This window comes from Anolis sagrei, chromosome 2 (assembly GCF_037176765.1).
Source record: "Anolis sagrei isolate rAnoSag1 chromosome 2, rAnoSag1.mat, whole genome shotgun sequence".
In the NCBI taxonomy this organism is placed as follows: Eukaryota; Metazoa; Chordata; class Lepidosauria; order Squamata; family Dactyloidae; genus Anolis; species Anolis sagrei.
In genome coordinates this window covers 269,384,031-269,405,112 of record NC_090022.1, presented here as the reverse complement: position 1 = coordinate 269,405,112, position 21,082 = coordinate 269,384,031, and the positions used below count along the sequence as shown (strand labels likewise).

Below are 21,082 nucleotides of genomic sequence, written 5' to 3'. Positions count from 1 at the left end.
AATGATTATTATTTTTTCAAAATAAGCATTACATTCTGAGTGAGATTTATTTTAATATATTTAAACTTGGAACACTAAAAGTGACATTTGAAGTTTAAAGTTACCAGTGGCAGGAAGTTGGCATTTTAGTTAGAAGAAAATAGTACTTTTCTTTTAATTTAAGTACAGTTAAACATTGTAAAAGGTGTTAAATAGCTTTTGTTTTGAAAGTTGTTGATTTGACACTACTTTTTAAACTATTGAAATAATTTTAAATCACCTTTAATTTCACCATTGATCATTTTACATGTTTAATAAGTTAGATATTAAATATAAAGTAAGCATTTTATATAATGAAGGCGCAGTTGTAGTATAGAAGTCAGTAAAGTATTAATGGCATTTAAATAATGCATGTTTATAGAAGAATGATACAGAATTTTAAATAAGAATTCTGAAACTTTTTTTCCTGATAGCACAATTGAAGATGACTGGGAGAGTTAAAGCCTTGGATATGTGTCAGCTTCACCACCTTAGGTCAACCCGACATATTCTTAAGTGCCTGCTTCTGTTGCTGATCCAGAAGGATATACTGTGCTGTCCCTCTGTTTGCCAGCATTGTAAAGGCAGACAAGCCGACTGCCGTTATTCAGGCCTTTCATCTATTCCAAGCAATTTCCCACAAAATACTGTATTTTTATATTTGAGTGGGAATAATATATCACGCATATGTCCAAATGAACCAATAGGCCTGCATGAAGTTGCTGTGCTACACTTGGATAATTCTGGCATTTTATATGTGTGCCCAAAGGCATTTGCTGAGTGTAAGAAATTGTGGTTCCTACATTTGAATAATAATCAGATAAAACACTTGGATCTTGGAACATTTGAAGGACTTTCAAATCTTCATTCTTTGCACCTGCATAATAATGAAATTGCTTTTTTCCCTAAAGGATTATTTAAGGATCTCACTTCAGTTCAGTATCTCATGCTTCAAAGCAATCGTCTTCGCATTCTTGGTAGTGACGCTTTTTTAGGAATGATTAGTCTTCGGATTCTTAACCTAGACAACAATAAGATTTCACAAATATCACACGCAGCATTTCATCACCTCAACAACCTGACATGTTTGTTCCTAGGGAGTAACAGTTTAACACATGTGCCATCGAGTGCATTTTTAGCACTGAGAAATCTTGAAAGACTTTCATTGTCATTTAACCCTATTGAAGCCATACCTCCCTTTGCATTTAAAGGACTTGCCAAGCTTGAATTTCTTTCCTTAAAAAGTGCAAACATAAAAACTATTCATGCAAATGGTTTTTCTGGGCTAAAGAATCTTAAAAAGTTAATCTTGAGCAATAATAATTTAGAAAATATAAATTCCAAAACTTTTGCATCTTTAGACAATGTAATGTTTCTGCAGCTTGACAGAAACAAAATAATCAGTATTGCAGATGATACATTTGAAAAAATGGGATCTTCCTTGAAGATACTGAATCTAGCATTCAATAATCTGACGTCCTTACAGGCTGAAGTGCTTAAGCCTTTGGTATCTTTAACTCACTTACAGGCAAATTCCAATCCATGGAATTGTAGCTGCAGATTACTTGGGCTAATTAAATGGTTAGCATCTTCTTCCAGCTCTCCAAAACTTCATTGTCAACATCCTTCCAATTTGCATGGAAGACATGTGAGTTATGCCAAATGGAGCTTGTTTACAACCTGTTTCAGCACTACCCCAAAGACTGAAATATTCAACAACATTGAGATGGCAGGAATTCATCATAGTACCACTTCAGTATTTATGGCGTGGCATAAAAATCTGGCAAGCAAGAAAGCTTATGAACATTTAGGTGTGGACACAAATACAGTGACTTTATGGGCAGAGTTGCCTGCCACATCTGCTAGTCAGAAGCTTTATGAAGAGATTTCCAATGATACACAGGAACAGACTGCTTCAGTGTTTAAAGCACAGATAGCAACGCAGAAGATACCAGTTAGTTTGACCGTGGAAGAAAACAATGTATTCCCTCTAGAAGCTGTTTCTATATCCATTAAAACATCTCTAATATGTGCACAAGAAGTAGAAAAACTGAATCACTCTTTTGACATTTTGTTAACTTTTTTTGTTTTGGCCTGTGCTATGATTATCTTTTTGATGTACAAAATCATTCAATTTAGACAGAAGCTCAAAGCACCAAAGAACTCTGACAGTGGAATAGAATACTATAGCTTTTATCAAGGGGGTAGCTACACCATAACTAATTCAATCCAGCATGTCCCCTCCAATTCACTGGGAAGTCCAGATCTGGACTATGCTCAGCTTTCTAAACCAACAGCACTTGAAAGTCAAGCACAGGTAATCTTATTTGAACATTCAGCATTATAATGTTCTGTGTTACAATAAATAGCAGGCCTGGAGACTGTATAAAAGTCAAGATAACAACTGCTTGTAATATTTTATAGATGTTTGTGGGTGGGTTTCTCAATTAGTATTTCTCTTCAAATATTGACATTGTTTTGGCTGTTTAAATAGCTGTACTTTTGTATGCATCTTATGTTTGTTTTATATATAATGCTTACATTATGTTTTCCCTCACTATGAGAAAGAATTCATTGATAAATCCAACTTTGCATCAATGGATGTTCAGTGCTTTGCCTATACCATATATTAAATTCTTTCCTATAAAGATTGTAGTCCTTTCAAATACTTATTTGGATGAAATGATTTGTAGAAACAATGTAAGACCAGTGGCAAATGACTAGTTATACTATTAATGGCAGTGCTATGAAACTTAATTTCTTAACTAGGAGGCATTTGTAAGTTGGAGGTTTGTAACTTGGGGACTGCCTGTATTTAGAAACAATTCAGATGAAAAACTATACAAAATTTCAGTAAAAGTATAAATGTAAAAGTTATTTTAAAACAATTTATAAAGGTAAAACATTTACTATGATAAACATTACAATTATTTAAAACAGTATTACAAACCATAAAACAGCATGTGCATCATTAAAAGCCCATCCCATTCAGATTCCCCAAAGCCTGGTACCACAAGAATGTTTTCAATTATTGGCAGAAGGAGAGCTAGGAAAAAAATAAGGCATTCCAAAATCTGGAAACAGTCAGTGAGAAGGCCCTTTCCTATATTTCCAACAAATGAACCTGAGATGGTGATGGAACAGAGAACAGGACCTCTCCAGAAGATTTTAGAACTGCCATGGGCTCATAGGAATATAATTCATATACCACATCCCCACCATAAATAAATAAACCAGTAAATAAATATTTATTGGTTTATTTATTTATTGTGGGGATGTGGTACATGTTATTGTTATTGGCTGCCGGTCTGCTACAAAGCGCAAATCAAAGTGCTGACTTTAGCCTATAAATCCCTAAACGGTTTTGGTCCAGCTTATGTGTCCAAGTGTATCTCCCTTTATGAACCAGTTCAAGCACTAAGATCGGCCAAGGAGGTCCTGCTCTCGGTCCTGCCGCCTTAAGGGGTGCGATTGGTGGAGATGAGAGACAGGGTTCTTGGTGGTGGGCCCTTGGCCATGGAACTCCATTCCCAGCAAGATTAGATCAGTCCCCTCCCTCCTGGTATCAGAAAAACTTAAAACCTGGCTATGCAAGCAGGCGTTCAGCGAGTGATACTATTACTGAAGCAGCTAAATGATAACCATGGGAGTTGTGTAATGTTTCATATGTTTTATGTTCATGTTATTATTTTTCTTTGTATAGTTTTTAATGGTTTTCATTCATATTTATATGTTATTGATTTAGTTATGTTATGTATTGCTTTTATATGTATGTATGGCATGGAATTCTTGCCATTTTGTCATGTTGTGCATCACTCTGAATCCCCCCAGAGGTGAGAAGAACGATATAGAAATGCAATAAATAAATAATAAATTGTTATACATTCTGGTTTGTATCCTTACTTCCATTGATAGTATATATTTTCATTCACAAAATTGAGTTTTTATTATTAATCCCACCGTATCTTCAAAATTGCTCTGGGAATGGGGAACCCTTGGAGCAGCACAAGTAGACCATTGGTCTAGTACTAATATAGAAGAATAGCACTCAACCATTGCTACTCATCAACCAGTGCCAGACGGTGACTAACCTTTCCTCACATGCATTCTTTATCTCTTGTTTTCAAAATAAAATTACTCATTATTCCCCAGAACATGAAATGTGCTGAGAGTCAATGAAATGCTACTTTGTTGACTATATCATTTTCTTCTTGAATTGTATTTCAGTATTTCTATGAAACCTATTAACATAAAGAGCTGTAAGAAATATGAAAAGTCACTTTCATGCGGTCCTGTCTTGGGCAGAGAATTGGGTTGAATGATTAGCTCTATCACATTGTTTTGAGTTTTCTACATTTGACATCTTACTTCAGCTACGATATGTAGAAATTATGGTATAGTGTCAAATAGGAGTTTAGTGGTAAAGGGAGAAGTTAATATCATCACTAATTTTAAGTGAAGTTACTCCAATTTCATGCATATAATTGAATACTTATCCTTGAAACCTTGTCATTGTTATCATGGGACTTCAAGTTGTTTCTGATTTGTAGCAAACCTGATGCAAACCTATCACAGGGTTTGCTCTTTCTTTTCTTTTTCTTTTCTTTTCTTTTTGCATTATTTGTTTAGAAGAGATTTGCCTCTTCCTTCCTCTGAGGCTGAGAGACTGTAGGGATTCAAACCCTGGTTTTCAGAGTTGTACTCCATCAGTCCAATACATCAGACTGATTTTTGAAATGTAGAGTAATTGAAAGCAGAATGGCTGGATTGGATCCCAGACAAATAATTCCCATTGATAAATCCCTGCATCTATTCTATATACTTTTCTTTTTCATTTGTTTTAAGAATGATTCCATGGATAGATGGATCATGCTCAGTGTTGAAGGCGGCGGCGGCGGCGGGGGGGGGGGGGGGGGATTAATTCTGTCTGATCCACATTTTCCATTGTATTATCAGCAATATCAAACTGACTGTATCAAGCAGCAGATAAACAGATTTTGCAATATCTTAATTCTCACATGGATTGTAGCACAGCATTCACTATGTATTTTCCCTTTCTGGTTGCTGTTACATTATAAAACTATATAACATAGGGTGAGCCAAGTTTCAGAAAATGGTTTGTTCATAGTAATTTTTAAATACTTGCTGCCAATATGGTTGAAGTCAGGGCTCCTTAAATGATTGCATGACCTGGGATGTATAGGTACCATGTATACTCAAGTATGAGCTGACCCAAATATAAGTTGAGGCACCTAATTTTACCACAAAAAAATTGGGAAAACTTACTGACTCAAGAATAAACCGAGGACGGGAAATACAGCAGCTTCTTCAATATAAGTGGGCTTACATATCCTTTCAATAATCACCATAGTTTATTTTAACTATACATTTTGGGGGAAATGCTGTCTGTATATGAATAAGGAAAAGTGGGTAAGACTCGCCGAGCAAGGAGGAGAGGAAGGTGTGCGCTGCATCAAGAGAGGAGGAGAGGAAGGAGATCTAGGTTGCTATGCGGAAAGGTGAGGGTCCTGGCAGGAAGATGTGAGGCTGAACGAAGCCGTTCTTTCAGCCCCACGCCTTCCTGCCAGGCTCATCACCGAGTATAAGCCAGGGGGGACTTTTTCAGCCTAAAAAGGGCCATAAAACTAGGCTTATATTCGGGTATATACAGTATATAAAATAAGTGTAAATCGGCATTTGGAAGGGTGGTTAAATAGGCTGATTGTCTTTCACATTGTTGCTAACAGATTTGTCTAAGTGACATTCAGAAATGTTTGACTGTTGCCAATTTTTTGTGACCCCAACATTGAGCTAAGGAGACTTTCTTTGGGATCAGGAACCACAGTTTAAGAAGTAGTGGTTTAAGTAATGTGAATAAGGCTCTGGGGTTGGGTCAGTAAAAGCACTTAGGTAATTTTCCTGTTTACCTGGTTGATCGAAATCATTTCCTGTTCTTTTTCAGCATCATCCAAGATAAATTTTGTGGCATTATAAACATTTCAGTAGAAGGGTTGCATGATGTCATGACTGAAGACACAGAAACTAGAACATTTAAAGAGTAAGTCACAAACTTGATTCATGTGTGATTACTAGTTTGGCGAAATTGCCAGATCGATTGTCTCGGCACAACATTACTTAATTTTGCCCCGAAAGGCAATTGGTATGTTTTCATATTCTTCTGTACTTGCAACTATACCATAGCATGAGCAAACATGGCAGTTTCATCACACTATGAGTAAGGAATTTAATGTGTTTTTTTTCTGTTGAGGTCTTATGCAAATGAAGTTAGCAAAAAATATTCTGAAGGTAAATTTAAAAGGAAACAAGCACATTTTTTTGCACTAAGGATAGCTCCAAAAATTACAGTTAAAACATTATCCAAAGTATGCAAATGATGCAAAACTGCATTTGTAATACAGTAGCTTAGTTCTCTCAGTACAGTATAGGAGCCACGGTAGCGCAGTGGGTTAAACCTTTGTGCCGGCTGAACCTTGAGACCTGAAGGTCAGCGTTTCGAATCCGTGAAACGAGGTGAGCTCCCGTCTGTCAGCTCCAGCTTCCCATGCAGGGACATGAGAGAAGCCACCCACAGGATGGTAATACATCCAAGGCATTCCCTGAGCAACGTTTCTGCAGATGGCCAATTCTCTCACACCAGAAGTGACTTGCAGTTTCTCAAGTCGTTTCTGACACAATAAATCTCAAGTCCCTTCTGACAGGATAGTACAGGATGAAACAAACATTGTGTTAATAATTTCACTATCTTAGTCTTTTGGCTCTAATAGTTAACAATCAATCCAGTTAATTGTATTTCATATTTTAGCTGCATGCTGCTATCTACTTTTGAAGAGCCCAAGTTAACAGAAGAGGAAGAACCCCCCACAGAACAAGACAAAAGAAAAAAGTTGGTATGTGTCCTCTCTAAATGTGTCAAAAGTCGCCATGTATGAAACTTGTAAACCAGCTTTTTGTTGCTCAGTTATTGCTATCTTGTGTCTTCAGTTTGAACATGAATAAGCAAACAGGCAAATTATAAAACAGACAGAATTGCAGTAGACTGATTTGACAAGTTTTAATTCCAGATAAAATGAGATCCATATTCAGCCAAAGAAATATAATGTGCTGTATTATTATAAAAGTTGTTAGAAAATAAGCGCAAGGAAGTAACAACCACCCAAAATTTGAAATGTGCCTTCAAGATTCAAGAAATGGCCTGATATCCTATGCTGACATTCTACAATCAGCCAATCACATTTAAGTATTTTAAGTACTTATTTAGCAAATAAGTATTTTTATGTTTGAATTTTCTACTGCTGAAGTTTAAACCATAAGGTATTGTGATTTTCAAGGCTTGAGGTGAATTTTCTAAATATCACAAGATGAGAAATGTTGATAAAGTCAGGATACAGCAGTCATGGGCAATCTTCGGCCCTCCAGGTGTTTTGGACTTCAACTTCCACAATTCCGAAAAGCCTACTGGCTGTTAGGAATTGTGGGAGTTGAAGTCCAAAACACTTGGAGGGCTGAAGTTTGCCCATGCCTGGGAGAGAGTTTGTCATGGTGCCACTTTTCATTCACTGCTTCAAAACTTTATGCAGTAGAGTTCAGTTGCATCATTAGGCAATACAACTTTACAGTATATTGATTTCCTTCTAAAATCTATTCTTCTGTCACTTGGTACTTTTCTCAAGTGTTCCGTTTCTATCCAGTTGTTTTGTCTTAATATGATAGTCCTATCTACTGATTGAAGCCTCAATCTCTGTCTAATTCGGGCATGAGCAAACTTTGTCCCTCTAGGTGTTTTAGACTTCAGCTCCCACAATTCCTAACAGCTGGTAGGCCAAAGTTTGCCCATGCCTGGTCTAATTGGTGTTGTGTATAAAATATAGTATTATTGAAAACACCTTTTCTTTATTGTCAATTCACTGCATGAAGCAATTGATTAAAATATGAAGAGCATTTTAGGAACTCATATTTAATAATCCCATGATTTAATTTTTATATATATATATATATATATATAGAGAGAGAGAGAGAGAGAGAGAGAGAGAGAGAGAGAGAGTTACTGTTAATTCTGTAATTATCCTGTGAGTCACAGATAACAATATTATAATTAAGTAAGATATATTGATTAAAAGTATAAATAAAATGTCTGAACCCAGTGTTTCCAATGTTCAATCCTATGTTTCTCAGTGCTGGAGCCCAATCACATTATATTACTCATGGCCAGGCCCATAGCTAGGATTTTGATTGGGGGGGGGGGGCTGAGTCTGAGTGGAAGAGGGTCTACCCTAGCAAACCTTTTATATCATTACCCCAATACCCCGATGCATATGGGATATATTGGGCATAGTGATCAGGTCATGATATGAATAAACATAACAGTTGAAATAATGTACCAGTAAGGCCTTCTCGCGGACCACCCTGAGAATTTCGGGGGGGGGGGGCTGAAGCCCCTCAAGCCCCCCCCCCCCCCCAGCTATATGCCTGCTCAAGGCTAAATGCCATTAGGTTTGTTTCACAAGGCCTAACATTCTTAAATGACCAACTGTTGGAGTTGGGGAGGCATATCAATTTAGATAAGGAAGGTGGGAACTGAAATTAGATCCAATTGAAGGAGTTCATTTATATGTGAATATCTCTTCTTTCCACTCACACTAGTACAAGTGGAGTGTTCTTTACCTGAAATGCTTGACACCAGAAGTGTTTCAATTTTTTTATTCCCATCCATCCCCTGATTTTTGAATACCTGTCTTTGAATATACATGAACATCGAGATATCTTGGAGATGAAACTGGAGTCTAAATATGGAATTCATTTATGTTTCATATATACCTTATAGTCTTGGACTGAAGGTAATTTTATCAACGATATTTGTAATATTGTTGTGCATGAATCAAAGTCTGTGCACATTGAGCCATCAGAAAGCAAAGATGTCATGCTCTCAGCCACTCAGGTGAACATTTTCAGATTTTGGACTATTTAGGATTAGGAATTCTGATAAAGGGTGCTCATTCTGTACAAATTTGTGGAGGCATTTGACTACTAAACTTCAGTAAATAATGTCTTTCTCATCTACTGAATTCTGAAATTAGCACACATTATCACTATTGCTATAGCAACAAAAAGTAGGCATTTTAAATCTTTTTCTCTGTTGTTTTAAGCAGATGGATTTTAATGTATATATTTGCCAAGTACCTGCCTAAAACTATCCTTACACCATGTCAAGAGAACCATTTTGAGGAATATGGTGCTCAGATTTTAAATCTATTATTCTACATTTTTTGCATTTAACTGAGACTGTTTTTATAAAAACTGATACTGTTTTTATAACGGGTTCGCCCGCATTCAGTGATGTTATTTTGAACATGAAAGCAATACTTTCAGTGGTACCAGAAAAAAAGTTTAATTCCCACATCCTATCACAGCTCCCCACATACTCTGAAAATCCAATTAACATGACTAGAAAACCCCGAAAACAGATATTTGGCAAAAGGAGGAGTGAAAGAAGCTTCCTCAAGACTTGATTGAATATAATATGCCTCTAGTTTTTCATGTCAGGTTAAAATATGGATATAATATATGTTTGAGTGAGTTCAGCCTGATTGCTGATGTAAAGACGTGTGCATTAATATCGAACATTTGATATATATGACACACATTGAAACCAACTTTGGAAAAAAAAACAAGTGATGGAATTCATCAGTTTTATTGAACTTGGACTCTGGTATGTTAATATTTAGTAAAACCCGCCTCCTATTGGCTAAGTGAGAAATGATAATAACATTTAGAAATACTACAAAGTCCTGATTTTTCTCTTGGTCACAGAGTTACAATCCCTTCCCATTTTTACGCAAGTAGATTTAGTGACTGCTGAGACAGTTAAAGTCAAACTGTTACTTTGATTTTTGAGAGCTTCCTGACCTTTCATGACTGATTAGTTTAAATGATGTTATTAGAATTCAGCTTCAGTGTGATTCATCAAATTGCTGGAGCAGTTTTAGTACTATAATCCAAAATTTATCAAAAAGTATTCATTTAGACGAAAAGGAATATATGTCCATAGGTCCATATTACTGATTTAGATTGCTGTTGGATTTCTGTCCCATTGTGTTTTGACTCCAGTAGGATAATGCAAAGCCAGAAAGTTTGTAGAAAAGGTGAACAAAATTATCAAGAAAACTTTTTTACAAAGAGAAGCTCTAACTTTTAGATTTTGGTGAGCCTCTTGAAGTCAGGATGGACCATTATTTTGAAGATATCATAGAATCATAGAGTTGGAAGAAACCACATGGGTCATCTAGTCCAACACCCTGCCATGCAGGAAAAGCACAATCAAAGTACCCCTGACAGATGGCCATCCAACCTCTGTTTAAAAGCCTCCAAAGAAGGAACTTCCACCGGACTCCCAGACAGAAAGTTCCATTGTCATACAGCTCTTATAGTCAGGAAGTTCTTCCTAATGTTCCGGTGGAATCTAATTTCCTGTTATTTGAACCCATTGCTCCGAGTCCTAGTCTCCAGGGCAGCAGAAAACAAGCCTTTTCCTTATGACAACATTTCACATATTTAGACATAGCTATCATGTCTCCTCTCAACCTTCTCTTCTGCAGGTTAAACATACCCAGTTCTTTAATCCGCTCCTCATAGGACATGGTCTCCAGACCTTTGATCATTTTAGTTGCCTTCCTCTGGGTACCTTCCAGCTTATCAGTATCTATTTTGAATTGTGATTCCCAGAATTGGACACAGTATTCTGGGTAAGGTCTGACCAAAGCTGAATAGAGAGGCACCCTTGATCTAGAAAATATACTCCTTTTGATGCAGCCCACAATCCCATTAGATTTCTTAGCTGCTGTATCACACTGTTGACTCATGTTCAACTTGTCCATGAAGATTCCCAAGATCTTTCTCACATGGATTGTTGTCAAGCCAGGCATCATCCATCCTGCACCTGTGCATTTTGGTTTTTTCTGCCTAAGTGAATTACCTACCTTTCTCCTTGTTGAAATTCATTTTGTTAGTCTTGGCCTAGAGCTGTAATTTGTTGAGGTCATTTTGAATTCTGATCCTGTCTTCTGGAGTATTAGCTATCCCTCCCAGATTTGAATGGAACTCATGTTGAAGCTTAATACCCGTTGTTTCCAGGATCTAATGCTCTTATAGAAAAGAGCTTTTTATTTTAAAAACCAAATGGAACGAAGAGATGAACAGGTGTCCTTTAATCTAACCAGATCTGAGGTTCAGGTTACTCTGAATTTTAATTAGAGTTTTTATTTATAAGATTCAGGATTCTTCGTGAAGGTTAAAAATGATATCAGATGATTATTTTCTGAAAAACAGAAGTTCATGCATGCAACATACGTTTGGAGACCATGGACAGTGTTAATTATACAGAGAAATGCATGAAGTTGGTTAATTGAAGTCAATATTTGCATTTCGTATTTAGATAGAACATTTTTGTTAAAAGGCACTTCCTGTTTCAATCCCGTAAACTGTGGCTATTGACTACCCCAGTAACTATTCTAAAATCTGCCCTGTCTACTCTAGAGACATGACCTCACTCCACCCAAAAAGTGTATAGAGTACCCAGGTAAATCATAGAATCATAGAGTTGGAAGAGACCTCGTAGGCCACCCAGTTCAACCCCTGCTAAGAAGCAGGAAAATCGCATTCAGAGCACCCCCAACAGATGGCCATCCAGCCTCTGCTTAAAAGCCTCCAAAGAAGGAGCCTCCAACACACTCCAGGGCAGAGTTCTACTGCTGAACAGCTCTCACAGTCAGTGGAAATCTCTGCCCCAGGGTCTGGTTGAGGCTCCTTCTTTGGAGACTCGTTGAATACTCTTTGAATATAGATGTGTAAGTTGGCATGGAGGGTGTTTGCCTGCCTTGTTTGTATCCTGTTGTACATGTGTTAAAAATATTGGTTCAACTCTTTAGTATTAGAGAGAGATTATACTATTTTTTCTCTCTAACGACTTTATTGCTTAGTGACAATAAAGCTGCCAAAACATACAACTACAAATCATGAGCATTTAAGTCTGGAGTGTAGAATTACAATCGGTATATTTGTATATATCATTTGGCAGGGATGTTCTTAAAACACTTCCTATAAAAATTAATTTCAAAAGAAAATATAAGACATAGAAATTACAAATCCAAGTAGAAGAGCTCGATTATGCAAAGAAAATCAGAAGCCAGGGGAAAAAACCAAACCCACAGCTTTCATAAACCACTGAATTTTCTTGTCTTCATAAATAAATAAGATAAACTACCTTCCTGTCTTTTCAAAAGAAGTAATCCCATAACCCTGAGGTCAAAGTAGGGGGGGAAAGCAAATCATAATATGCAGCAATCTGATGTTAGCTGATTATAAAGCTTGGTAAGGGATTTCCCACCTAACTATCCTTCTATAGTTCATATCATGTCAGGTAGTGTTTAGTCCAAATATTATACATTTTATTAAAATGTAATTTCCTCACTAACTCTGAGGATGCTTGCCATAGATGCAGGCGAAACATCAGGAGAAATGCCTCTAGAACATGGCCCTCTAGCCCGAAAAAACCCACAAGAACCTTGTAATTTCCTGTCTAAGACCATAAGTATAACATGTAGACGTAATGAATAAACCATTGTGCAGCTTGATAAACTTGTGTGTCCATATAATGAAATTGTAGAAGTCCACTAATATACATACCAGCTGGATAGAATATTAATTTTTGGAATACTAGCTAAATACTGCATTAGTTAACTGCTTGAAACTGCTTAATCCCATTGCTTTTAAGGCATGTGTAGATGAATTTTAATTTCAAAATGCTGTTAAATATTACTGACTCTTTTAGTTCTAGGTTTAATACCACAAAGAAACATTTGCAGCATTGTTTTAATTAAACAGCATTGGCAACCACTCCTGTTAAGCTACTTTTTATTTGGCAAGATATACCTTGAATAATATCCCCCTCCCAAACAAAAATATATAATTACACCCAAATCGCTGTTCAGCAGAGGTCTGGATATCAACACAGAAATGGTAAACAATTGTAAATATGTTAGCCATTTTTGAGAAATTCACAAATTTGTCATGAATTCAGGTAGCACTGCCAGATGTTCATTGCTTGTTTGAAGATAACTTCACATGATCATGGAGAGGCTTTATTTTAACCTGGCTGCTCAGAAAAAAATGAGTTTTGCTTTTTATTCCAGCTTATCCAGCTGTGATTCAAAACAAATTGAATCAGACATAGTTGACCTACATTTTTTTTTTAGATTACCACAGATCAAATCTGATAGGAAACAAATCAAATAGGAAGACACACTGGGTTGTCACTTAATCTGGGAATGACATGTTACCTGGTACGGTTGGTACTAGTATATGAAGAAATTATTCCTTTAATAATTGTTATTTGCTTAGTGCCCATTTTTATTACTAGCAGATTTTTCAACTGAAATAATTTAGAAAGGTTTGTGGGAATTTTGAGACATAAGTTTTTTAATTGCATGGACAAGTCAAGTTTTAGATTATATGCGTTTATATTTCATGAAAATAACAGAAGAAGCAAAGTAGACAGGTTAAAAATAAAATTAAAATTTGGCATAATTATTTAATTTCATAGCATTCCTAAATTTGATAGAAGAGAGAACCCAGTGGCTTGGTATACTGTATTTCACTGCATAATAGTTGCCATTGCATAATAGTTGCACTCCCCTTTCTGGGCTTCTGTTTATGGTATTTTCTGTTTCCACCCTTAATAGTTGCACCCCTTGCCTGTATGCCTGCCCCTGGGAGCAGCCCCTGTAGCTCAAAGGGACAGACGTGCAGACAAGTGAAGCCATGAGAGCTGAGAGGTTTTCCTCGCTGCCACCAGCTGGTGGAGGAGTGGCAGTGAGGGAAATTGAGAGAAGCTTGCCAGGTCTTTCCATAGGGTGACCCTTTAACTCTGTCCCACTGGCACACGTGGATAGGCAAAGCCTACAGGAACTTCTTTGGCTCCCAGCAGCCAAAGGAGGGCTAGCAGACCCTGCCATCCAACACGTGCCAGTGGGGGTTGGCCTATGAGGTCTCCCTCATCTGCCAGTCGGGAGAGACCCCCTAGGCCTCCAGTTTTTTCACTGCATAATAGTCACACACACTTTTTGAAGGAGAGAAAAGGGGGGAAGTGCAACTATTATGTAGTGAAATACGATATTTCAGAAAATATGTTCCTGGCAATTTTTGAAGCAGCAAAGGATAAATTTATAGGAATAAGAGTGTAGTGGGGTTCCTTAAAAGAACTAGAAACATTTCTTTTGCTTTCAAAAAATTAGGTAATAATTCTAATTTTGCTTCACTTTTAAAAAATGTAGTATACAACCTATATTTTATCCTCAATATTGCTGCTATGCTTCAGTGCTTTTATTCCAAGATAACCAGAAGCTATTTATTTATTTATTTCAAACATTTGTACCCCTTCCTTCTCAACCCCCAAGGGGGGACTCAGGGCAGCTTACACCAGCAACGATTCAATGCCAACACATACAAACACAGTATAACACAATATCACACATTAGGTAAAAACATTAGGTTTAAAGTCCATTTAAAACATTGTTATCAGCCATATAGCCATATCTAAGTCCAATTCAGATTCTAAAGACTTAATCAAGAGCCTGTCCATTCTCAGTTCACGTAAACATTGAAATTGCTATTCCGCCTGCTACCCAAATGTCTGGTCCCAGAACCAAGACTTGAGCTTCTTCCTAAGGAAAGGAGTGATGGAGCTGACCTAATTTTACTAGGGAGCGTGTTCCACAAGCGGGAGGCCACCACCAAGAAGGCCCTGTCTCTCGTCCCCGCCAAACACGTTTCTGATGAAGGCAGAATCGAGAACAGGGCCTCCCCGGATGAGCTTAGACTCCAAGGCAGGACGTAGAGAGATACGTTCAAACAAGTAGGCTGGGCCGGAACCGTATAGGGCTTTATAGGCCAAGACCAGCACTTTTAATTGTGTTCAGAAGTAGAACGGCAGCCAGTGGAGCTTAGTTTAAGTGTCTCCCAGCCTTTTGTCTGTCAAGATGGAATTGATACCACATCCCATACATTATACCTGATACCATCTCACCTAAAGCTGAATCTTCCTGCCTGCATCCTTCATCTGTAGATTTAAGTCTGATGATTCAATAAATTAAGTCATTTAGTCAGATTTCTGGCCTTTTCCCCCTCCCATCCTAAAATTGAAGAACTCAAAGACTCACCAACTTTGGTGGTATTCTATTTTTTACCTAATATAAGTATTAGCCAATTATTATTTTTGTTTAAGATTTTATATTATTGCTTGAATCCCCTCCCTCCTGCACATTCTTATGCCAAAGCTGAGAAATAACCAGGCAAGAGAATCTAGAGATGATTGTCTTAAACAATAATATATAATGGCAGCAAGAGCACTGTAAGTTGCGTTTCTAGCACGCCTTTGGATGGTTGGAAACTAATCAGTGGAATGCAATGCAGCCAGCTCAGCTATTCTTTAAGAGAGTTATGATGAGCTAGAAGGATTTTGGAGAGTCTCTCATAATTAGGAAACTGCTAAGGTTGGTTAAACTAATGTGACAGACTAAGTGATTTCTTATTGTTAACCTAGGAAAATGAGATACTATTAATAAGTTGACAGTTCAACTGTACAATATGAAGCATGAATAGAGTATTATCCCTTTATAGGCCTTTGTTCAGACAACAAAGGCAAGCTCTCAGCATTAGTTTGCTAAAATAATACAGAACATAGAAGAAAATTGCAGAATATACCAAGATTTTACATTGGTCTTCTGGTTGCATTTATTTTTTTTAATCAAGTTGGACCCCCTCTCCTTTGTACGTACAACTGTGCAGTCCAATTTCACAAGTGTAAATGGCAGTATATCTTAGTCAAAATAAGTGACATCCAAAGAAAATACGAGATATGTTTCAAGATATTGAAAATATGGTTGTTTTACTACTCAAAAAGTCCAAATTCAGTAATGAGCTTTTCCACACCCTCATATTTCAAAATATGTACAATAAATAGTTTTGACTCTAGCCCCTAAACAAGGCTGTAAGAACGTACATAGACCAAAATGTGTCAGGCCTTTTGACTGATACCAACAACAGAAAAAAAAAAACTATGTAGACCAGTGGTTCCCAACCTTTTTTTGACCAGGGACCACTTGACCAGAGACTACTTTTGATCAGGGACCACTCTCCAACATTAGTACCAAAAGGGTTACGAATCAGTTTTTGGTCAACTTTAGATTTGGTTTGGTTATTTGGGGTGCTGATTCAGCTAATTGTATTGAATAGACCTCATCAGCTCTAGTTTCTGATACAGAATATATGCCACCCAGTAGTCACCATCTGTTCACCCACAGAAAACCATATTTAATAAAACTTTGTACTATAAGATGGTTTTGCAAGACCAGTTGCTCTCGTTGCAACAGTGTAGTAATGGTGAGGCCGTAGACCATATTTTAGTTCTTGCAGACCACTGGTGGTCCATGGACCACAGGTTAGGAAACACTGACGTAGACCCTCTTTCAAACCCTTCTTCCGTTATAATTCAGGTTCATAATGCACAGGACTAAAAACTATATTGCTTTTATATAGAGTTCTTACTTCTGCAACACCAAAAAATGTATAATCAAACAAATAGAAAAAGGGGATAGAGATTTCCACTTGAAAAGGTCCAAAATATCATTTAGGTAGCAGTGTAATGTATTACATCTGACCTTAGTAGGGGTACACTGACCTCTCTGCCTGTTCATTCAGCTGCCCATGTGCTAGCTATTGATGGGAAACATCAAGGCCTCTTTTCCTCCTTTTTCTCTCTCTTTTACCTGAATGTGGTAGACAGACCTTTAAATAGATGACCTCTCTGAAGTAAGATACAAAGCTATCATATTTCCTTCCAGAAACAAATCTGTCTGCCTTTTCCCACCGAAAAGTACTACCTCTTCCAAATCCATTTTGAGTCAGGAAGAAGATCACAATTAGCCAGATCCCCATAAACAAACTGTCTATGACCAGGTGCCATTCAGAGATGTCGGACTGCAACCACTGAAACTAATTGGTGATTCTGAGAGTTGCAGCACAAAGGCAGCCAAATTAGGAAGCCTGGCCTGTTTTTTGGATGAGGCTGATGCTCATCTGGATGACCAGGTCAACCCACTTCCTTGCTGAGCCACACACGTAGGTGGGAGATTCCATGATATTTCTTAATTTAATAATCACACAAACTGTTGATAAGAAAATTGGGTTGCTATGAGTTTTCCAAGCTGTATGGCCATGTTCCAGAAGTATTTTCTCTTGACCTTTCACCCACATCTGTGGCATGCATCCTCAGATGTTATGTGGTCTGTTGGAAACTAGGCAAGTGGGGTTTATATATCTGTGGAATGTTGAGGGTGGGATAAAGAACTCTGTTTGAGGCAGGTGTGAATATTGCAATTGATCATCTTGATTAGCATTTAATAGCCTTTCACCTTCAAAGCTTGGCTGCTCCCTGTCTGGGGGAATCCTTTGTTGGGAGGCGATTAGCTGGACCTGATTGTTTCTTGTCTGGAATTGCCCTGTTTTTGAGTGTTGCTCTTTATTTACTTTCCTGATTTTAGACTTTTTAAATACTGGTAGCCAGATTTTGTTCATTTTCATGGCTTCCTCCTTTCTGTTGAAATTGTCCACATACTTATGGATTTCATTGGTTTCTCTGTGTAGTCTGACATAGTGGTTGTTAGAGTGGTCCATCATTTCTGTGTTCTCAAACAATATGATGTGTCCAGTTTGGTTCATCAGGTGCTCTGCTATGGCTGACTTCTCTGTTGAATTAGTCTGCAGTGCCTTTCATGTTCCTTGTTTTGTGTTTGGGCAATGCTGTGTTTGGTAGTTCCTACGTAGACTTGTCCACAGCTGTATGGTATACGGTAGACTCCTGCAGAGGTGAGAGGATCCCTCTTGACCTTTGCTGAACAGAGCATTTTTTGGAATTTCTTAGTGGGTCTGTAGACAGTTTGTATGTTGTGTTTCTTCATCAGCTTCTCTATGTGGTCAGTGGTTTCCCTGATGTATGGTAAGAACACTTTTCCTCTGGGTGGATCTTTTTCTTTACTCTTGTGGCTTGTTCTTGGTCTTGTCACTCTTCTGATGTCTGTGGTGGAGTATCCATTGGTGTGTGGAGCCCAGTTTAGTAAGAAAATTATCTTATTTCTTCAAATGTAGAACACCTATGATTTTAAGACCCACCCTAATTTCAGCATCACCATCAACAACAATAATATATAACATACACCTGTTATTTTAAGACACACCCCATTTAAAAAAATGTTTGTATAGGGAAAAATGCATCTTCGAATTGAAGAAATACAGTAGTTGTTGCACCTAGTTTTAAAATTCCTGATTGAGGAGAACATATTTTACCATTTTCCATTGGAGGATTTCAGCACTGCTAATTAATGGGCAGTGAAGCTAAAGGTTAATTTCAGTTGATCAAGTAACGGAATTCCATTTTGGATGGATCCAGTTGGTGGGTTATGTTTCTCACTGTAAGCACTGCAGGAAACAAGAGCTTTTTCATTCCAGCTGAGATTATGAAACAGATGAATGAGTCATAGCTGCACTGGGTTTGCCTGCTGTTTTCATTATTATATATTGTTCTTATCTGTATTCTGCAGCTTGCGCTAAAGGATCCAGTACACTCTGTGTCGCTGCAGCAATTTGTATACGAGAAGCTCAAAGCACAACAGGAATTGCTGGGAGAACAAGGCTTTCAAGTACTCATGGAAACTGTGGATACGGAAATAGTCACACAGCTACAAGACTTTTTACAAGGATTCTGAAGGACCGAAGACAAGATATCTTGCATTTCTTCACTTCAGTGTCATAAAAGCAAACTTTTCAGCCTTCCATCAGATTACAAAAAAAATCTTCAAAAAGAGGGCTGTTCTTTGAAATTAAAGAAGAAGATACCATGGTCTTGATTCTAAGACATCTTCTAATTAGTACTACATGAAATATGCATGTATGGCCTATAAGGGGTAAAAGTTTGCAAAAGAGAGATTTTGTAAAAGCCGATGTCTCATTTACTGTTGGTAACAGCTTTGATCTCACGATCATGTGCTCTTATCCCCTAAGGGTTTTCGGCAAGGATATCAGCTTGCTTAGGCTGCCTTACTCTATTGTTTACTTTTAAAATTGGAATAAAACGTAATGCTTAATGAGCATTACAACAGAAGGATGTCAAACAACTTAAATAGTGTAAATAATAGCAATATAAATAGTGGGAAGCATTTTTCGAGTTTCCTCTATGGGGAGCTGGACACTATCGTCTTTTGCATGAAAAGAGAACTCATGAAATTATCCCAGTATTTTAATCCGTGTAAAAGGGAAAGGGTTTAGAATTTTTTTCATGTTTTAGCTCTACAAAATGGCTTTGATTTGTAATATAGTGCACAGATACTGTGACAGTTTTTAAAATTGATCCTTAATTGCCTCTTCCCATGAGGGTAGGAGGGAAATATGTTGTGCAACCTGAACACACAGGGTTGTGGAGTATATATTTTCTGTCCTAGAAAAATTACCTCTCTGGGAGTAATTGCCTGTTATTCTGGATTTCTCCAAAATGATGCTAATGATGGATTCTAAATAATCAAGCCTTTATCTGGAATAATGACGGTTGCCAATCAGGTAAAGTGAGTTGAAAAAGATTTTGGGTTCCAGTGTCCTTTAAACAAGTATTCATACTTCTCCCTGTACCCCGCTTTTCAGTCTTTTTCTTGTACCTCCTATTTTAAGGAGAACTCCCCCCCCCTTTTTTTAAAACAGGGCTTCTTATGTTCACTTACCTTCTTATGTAAGAAATTTATTTTTAAGAATTGGTGGCCATGTACTAACAAATTGTTGGTTATTATATTTGTGCAGAAAGATGGACACTATGTCTAACCCAGTGGTTCTCAACCTGTGGGTCCAGGTGTTTTGCCCTATAACTCCCAGAAATCCCAGCTGGTTTACCAGCTGTTAAGATTTCTGGGAGTTCAAGGCCTAAATATCTAGGGACCCACAGATTGAGAGCCACTAGTCTAACTTTTGAGATCAATGTCTTCTTGTAAACTAGATTACAAATTGTACTAGAAAATGAAATCTGGTGCTTCCAAACTGCAAAATATTAAATTTAAATTAAATTTGGAAATGATATCTCACATCTGACTTCTTTTATATGTTCCTTATCCCTTTTCGGTAATCCAGAAGAACACCTGTTGGTAGCCACAAGGATTTAATTTCAAGTATCTGCGTTGGCACATAGCATATAGGGTTATGATATATTACCGTTAAAGACACTGCAATAGATTTAATTAAACTGTGTTTGAGTAGTAACACAATCTACATATAGTTTGACAGTTGACAGAGTTTGCCTACTGAAAGCACTGATAACTTTGGAACATAAGTATGAGTCTAGAAATGTCTAGATATTATTATTATCCTTTGATACACAACAAGATTAGTACACAGCAAACAAGATCGCTATGCTGGCTTTTGTATTGGATCACATGTCAGACACTTCCCAAGTGTCTAGGACTGTGTAATGTATCGACAAATAATGCATGCAGATCATAGGAGGGTGGCCTTTTGCAGCTGATAGATTGTAATTTTGTCAGCACCAATTGTTTTTAACTGCAGACCAAGGTCTTTAGACACTGCACCCAGTGTGCCAAACACCACTGGGACCACCTTAACTGGCTTCTGCCAGAGTCTTTGCAGTTCACTCCTTAAATCCACATATCATATCAGCTTTTCCAGTTACTTCTCTTCAATCCTGCTGTTGGCTGGGATTGCAACATCAACGATCCATTCTTTTTTCCATGATCGTGAGATCAGAAGTATTGTGCTCCAAAACTCTTGTTGGTCTGAATTCGGAAGTCCCAGAATAGTTTGGCGTGTTCATTTTCTGTATCTTTTGTGATGCCACCAATTCTTTGTCACAGGCAGATGGTATTTGTGGCACAAGTTCCAAAGGATCATCTGAGCAATGGTATTATGCCTCTGTAGGCCGTCTGCACGATCTTTATTATTA

The 21,082-nt window shown here is 37.4% G+C and overlaps 2 protein-coding genes across 4 annotated transcripts in view; both read left to right on the top strand.

Moving 5' to 3' along the window:
* IPO11 (importin 11) overlaps positions 1-20,210 on the top strand; it is an 87,488-nt gene extending 67,278 nt beyond the window's left edge. For 2 of the 3 annotated variants that reach the window (XM_060761543.2, XM_067464587.1), the window contains exons 28-30: positions 5,981-6,076; positions 6,842-6,926; positions 18,687-20,210. In XM_060761543.2, coding sequence (XP_060617526.2) covers positions 5,981-6,076; positions 6,842-6,926; positions 18,687-18,851 — 346 coding nt within the window. In that variant the 3' untranslated portion in view covers positions 18,852-20,210. Of the gene's footprint in view, positions 1-452; positions 624-5,980; positions 6,077-6,841; positions 6,927-18,686 lie in introns of those variants that run through there. The other variant, XM_067464588.1, reaches the window with a different exon arrangement.
* Positions 464-3,900, top strand: LRRC70 (leucine rich repeat containing 70). Its single transcript, XM_067464589.1, has one exon. It carries the CDS (start codon positions 464-466, stop codon positions 2,363-2,365), a length of 1,902 nt encoding a protein of 633 aa, XP_067320690.1. The 3' UTR covers positions 2,366-3,900.
* Positions 20,211-21,082: the final 872 nt, after the last annotated feature.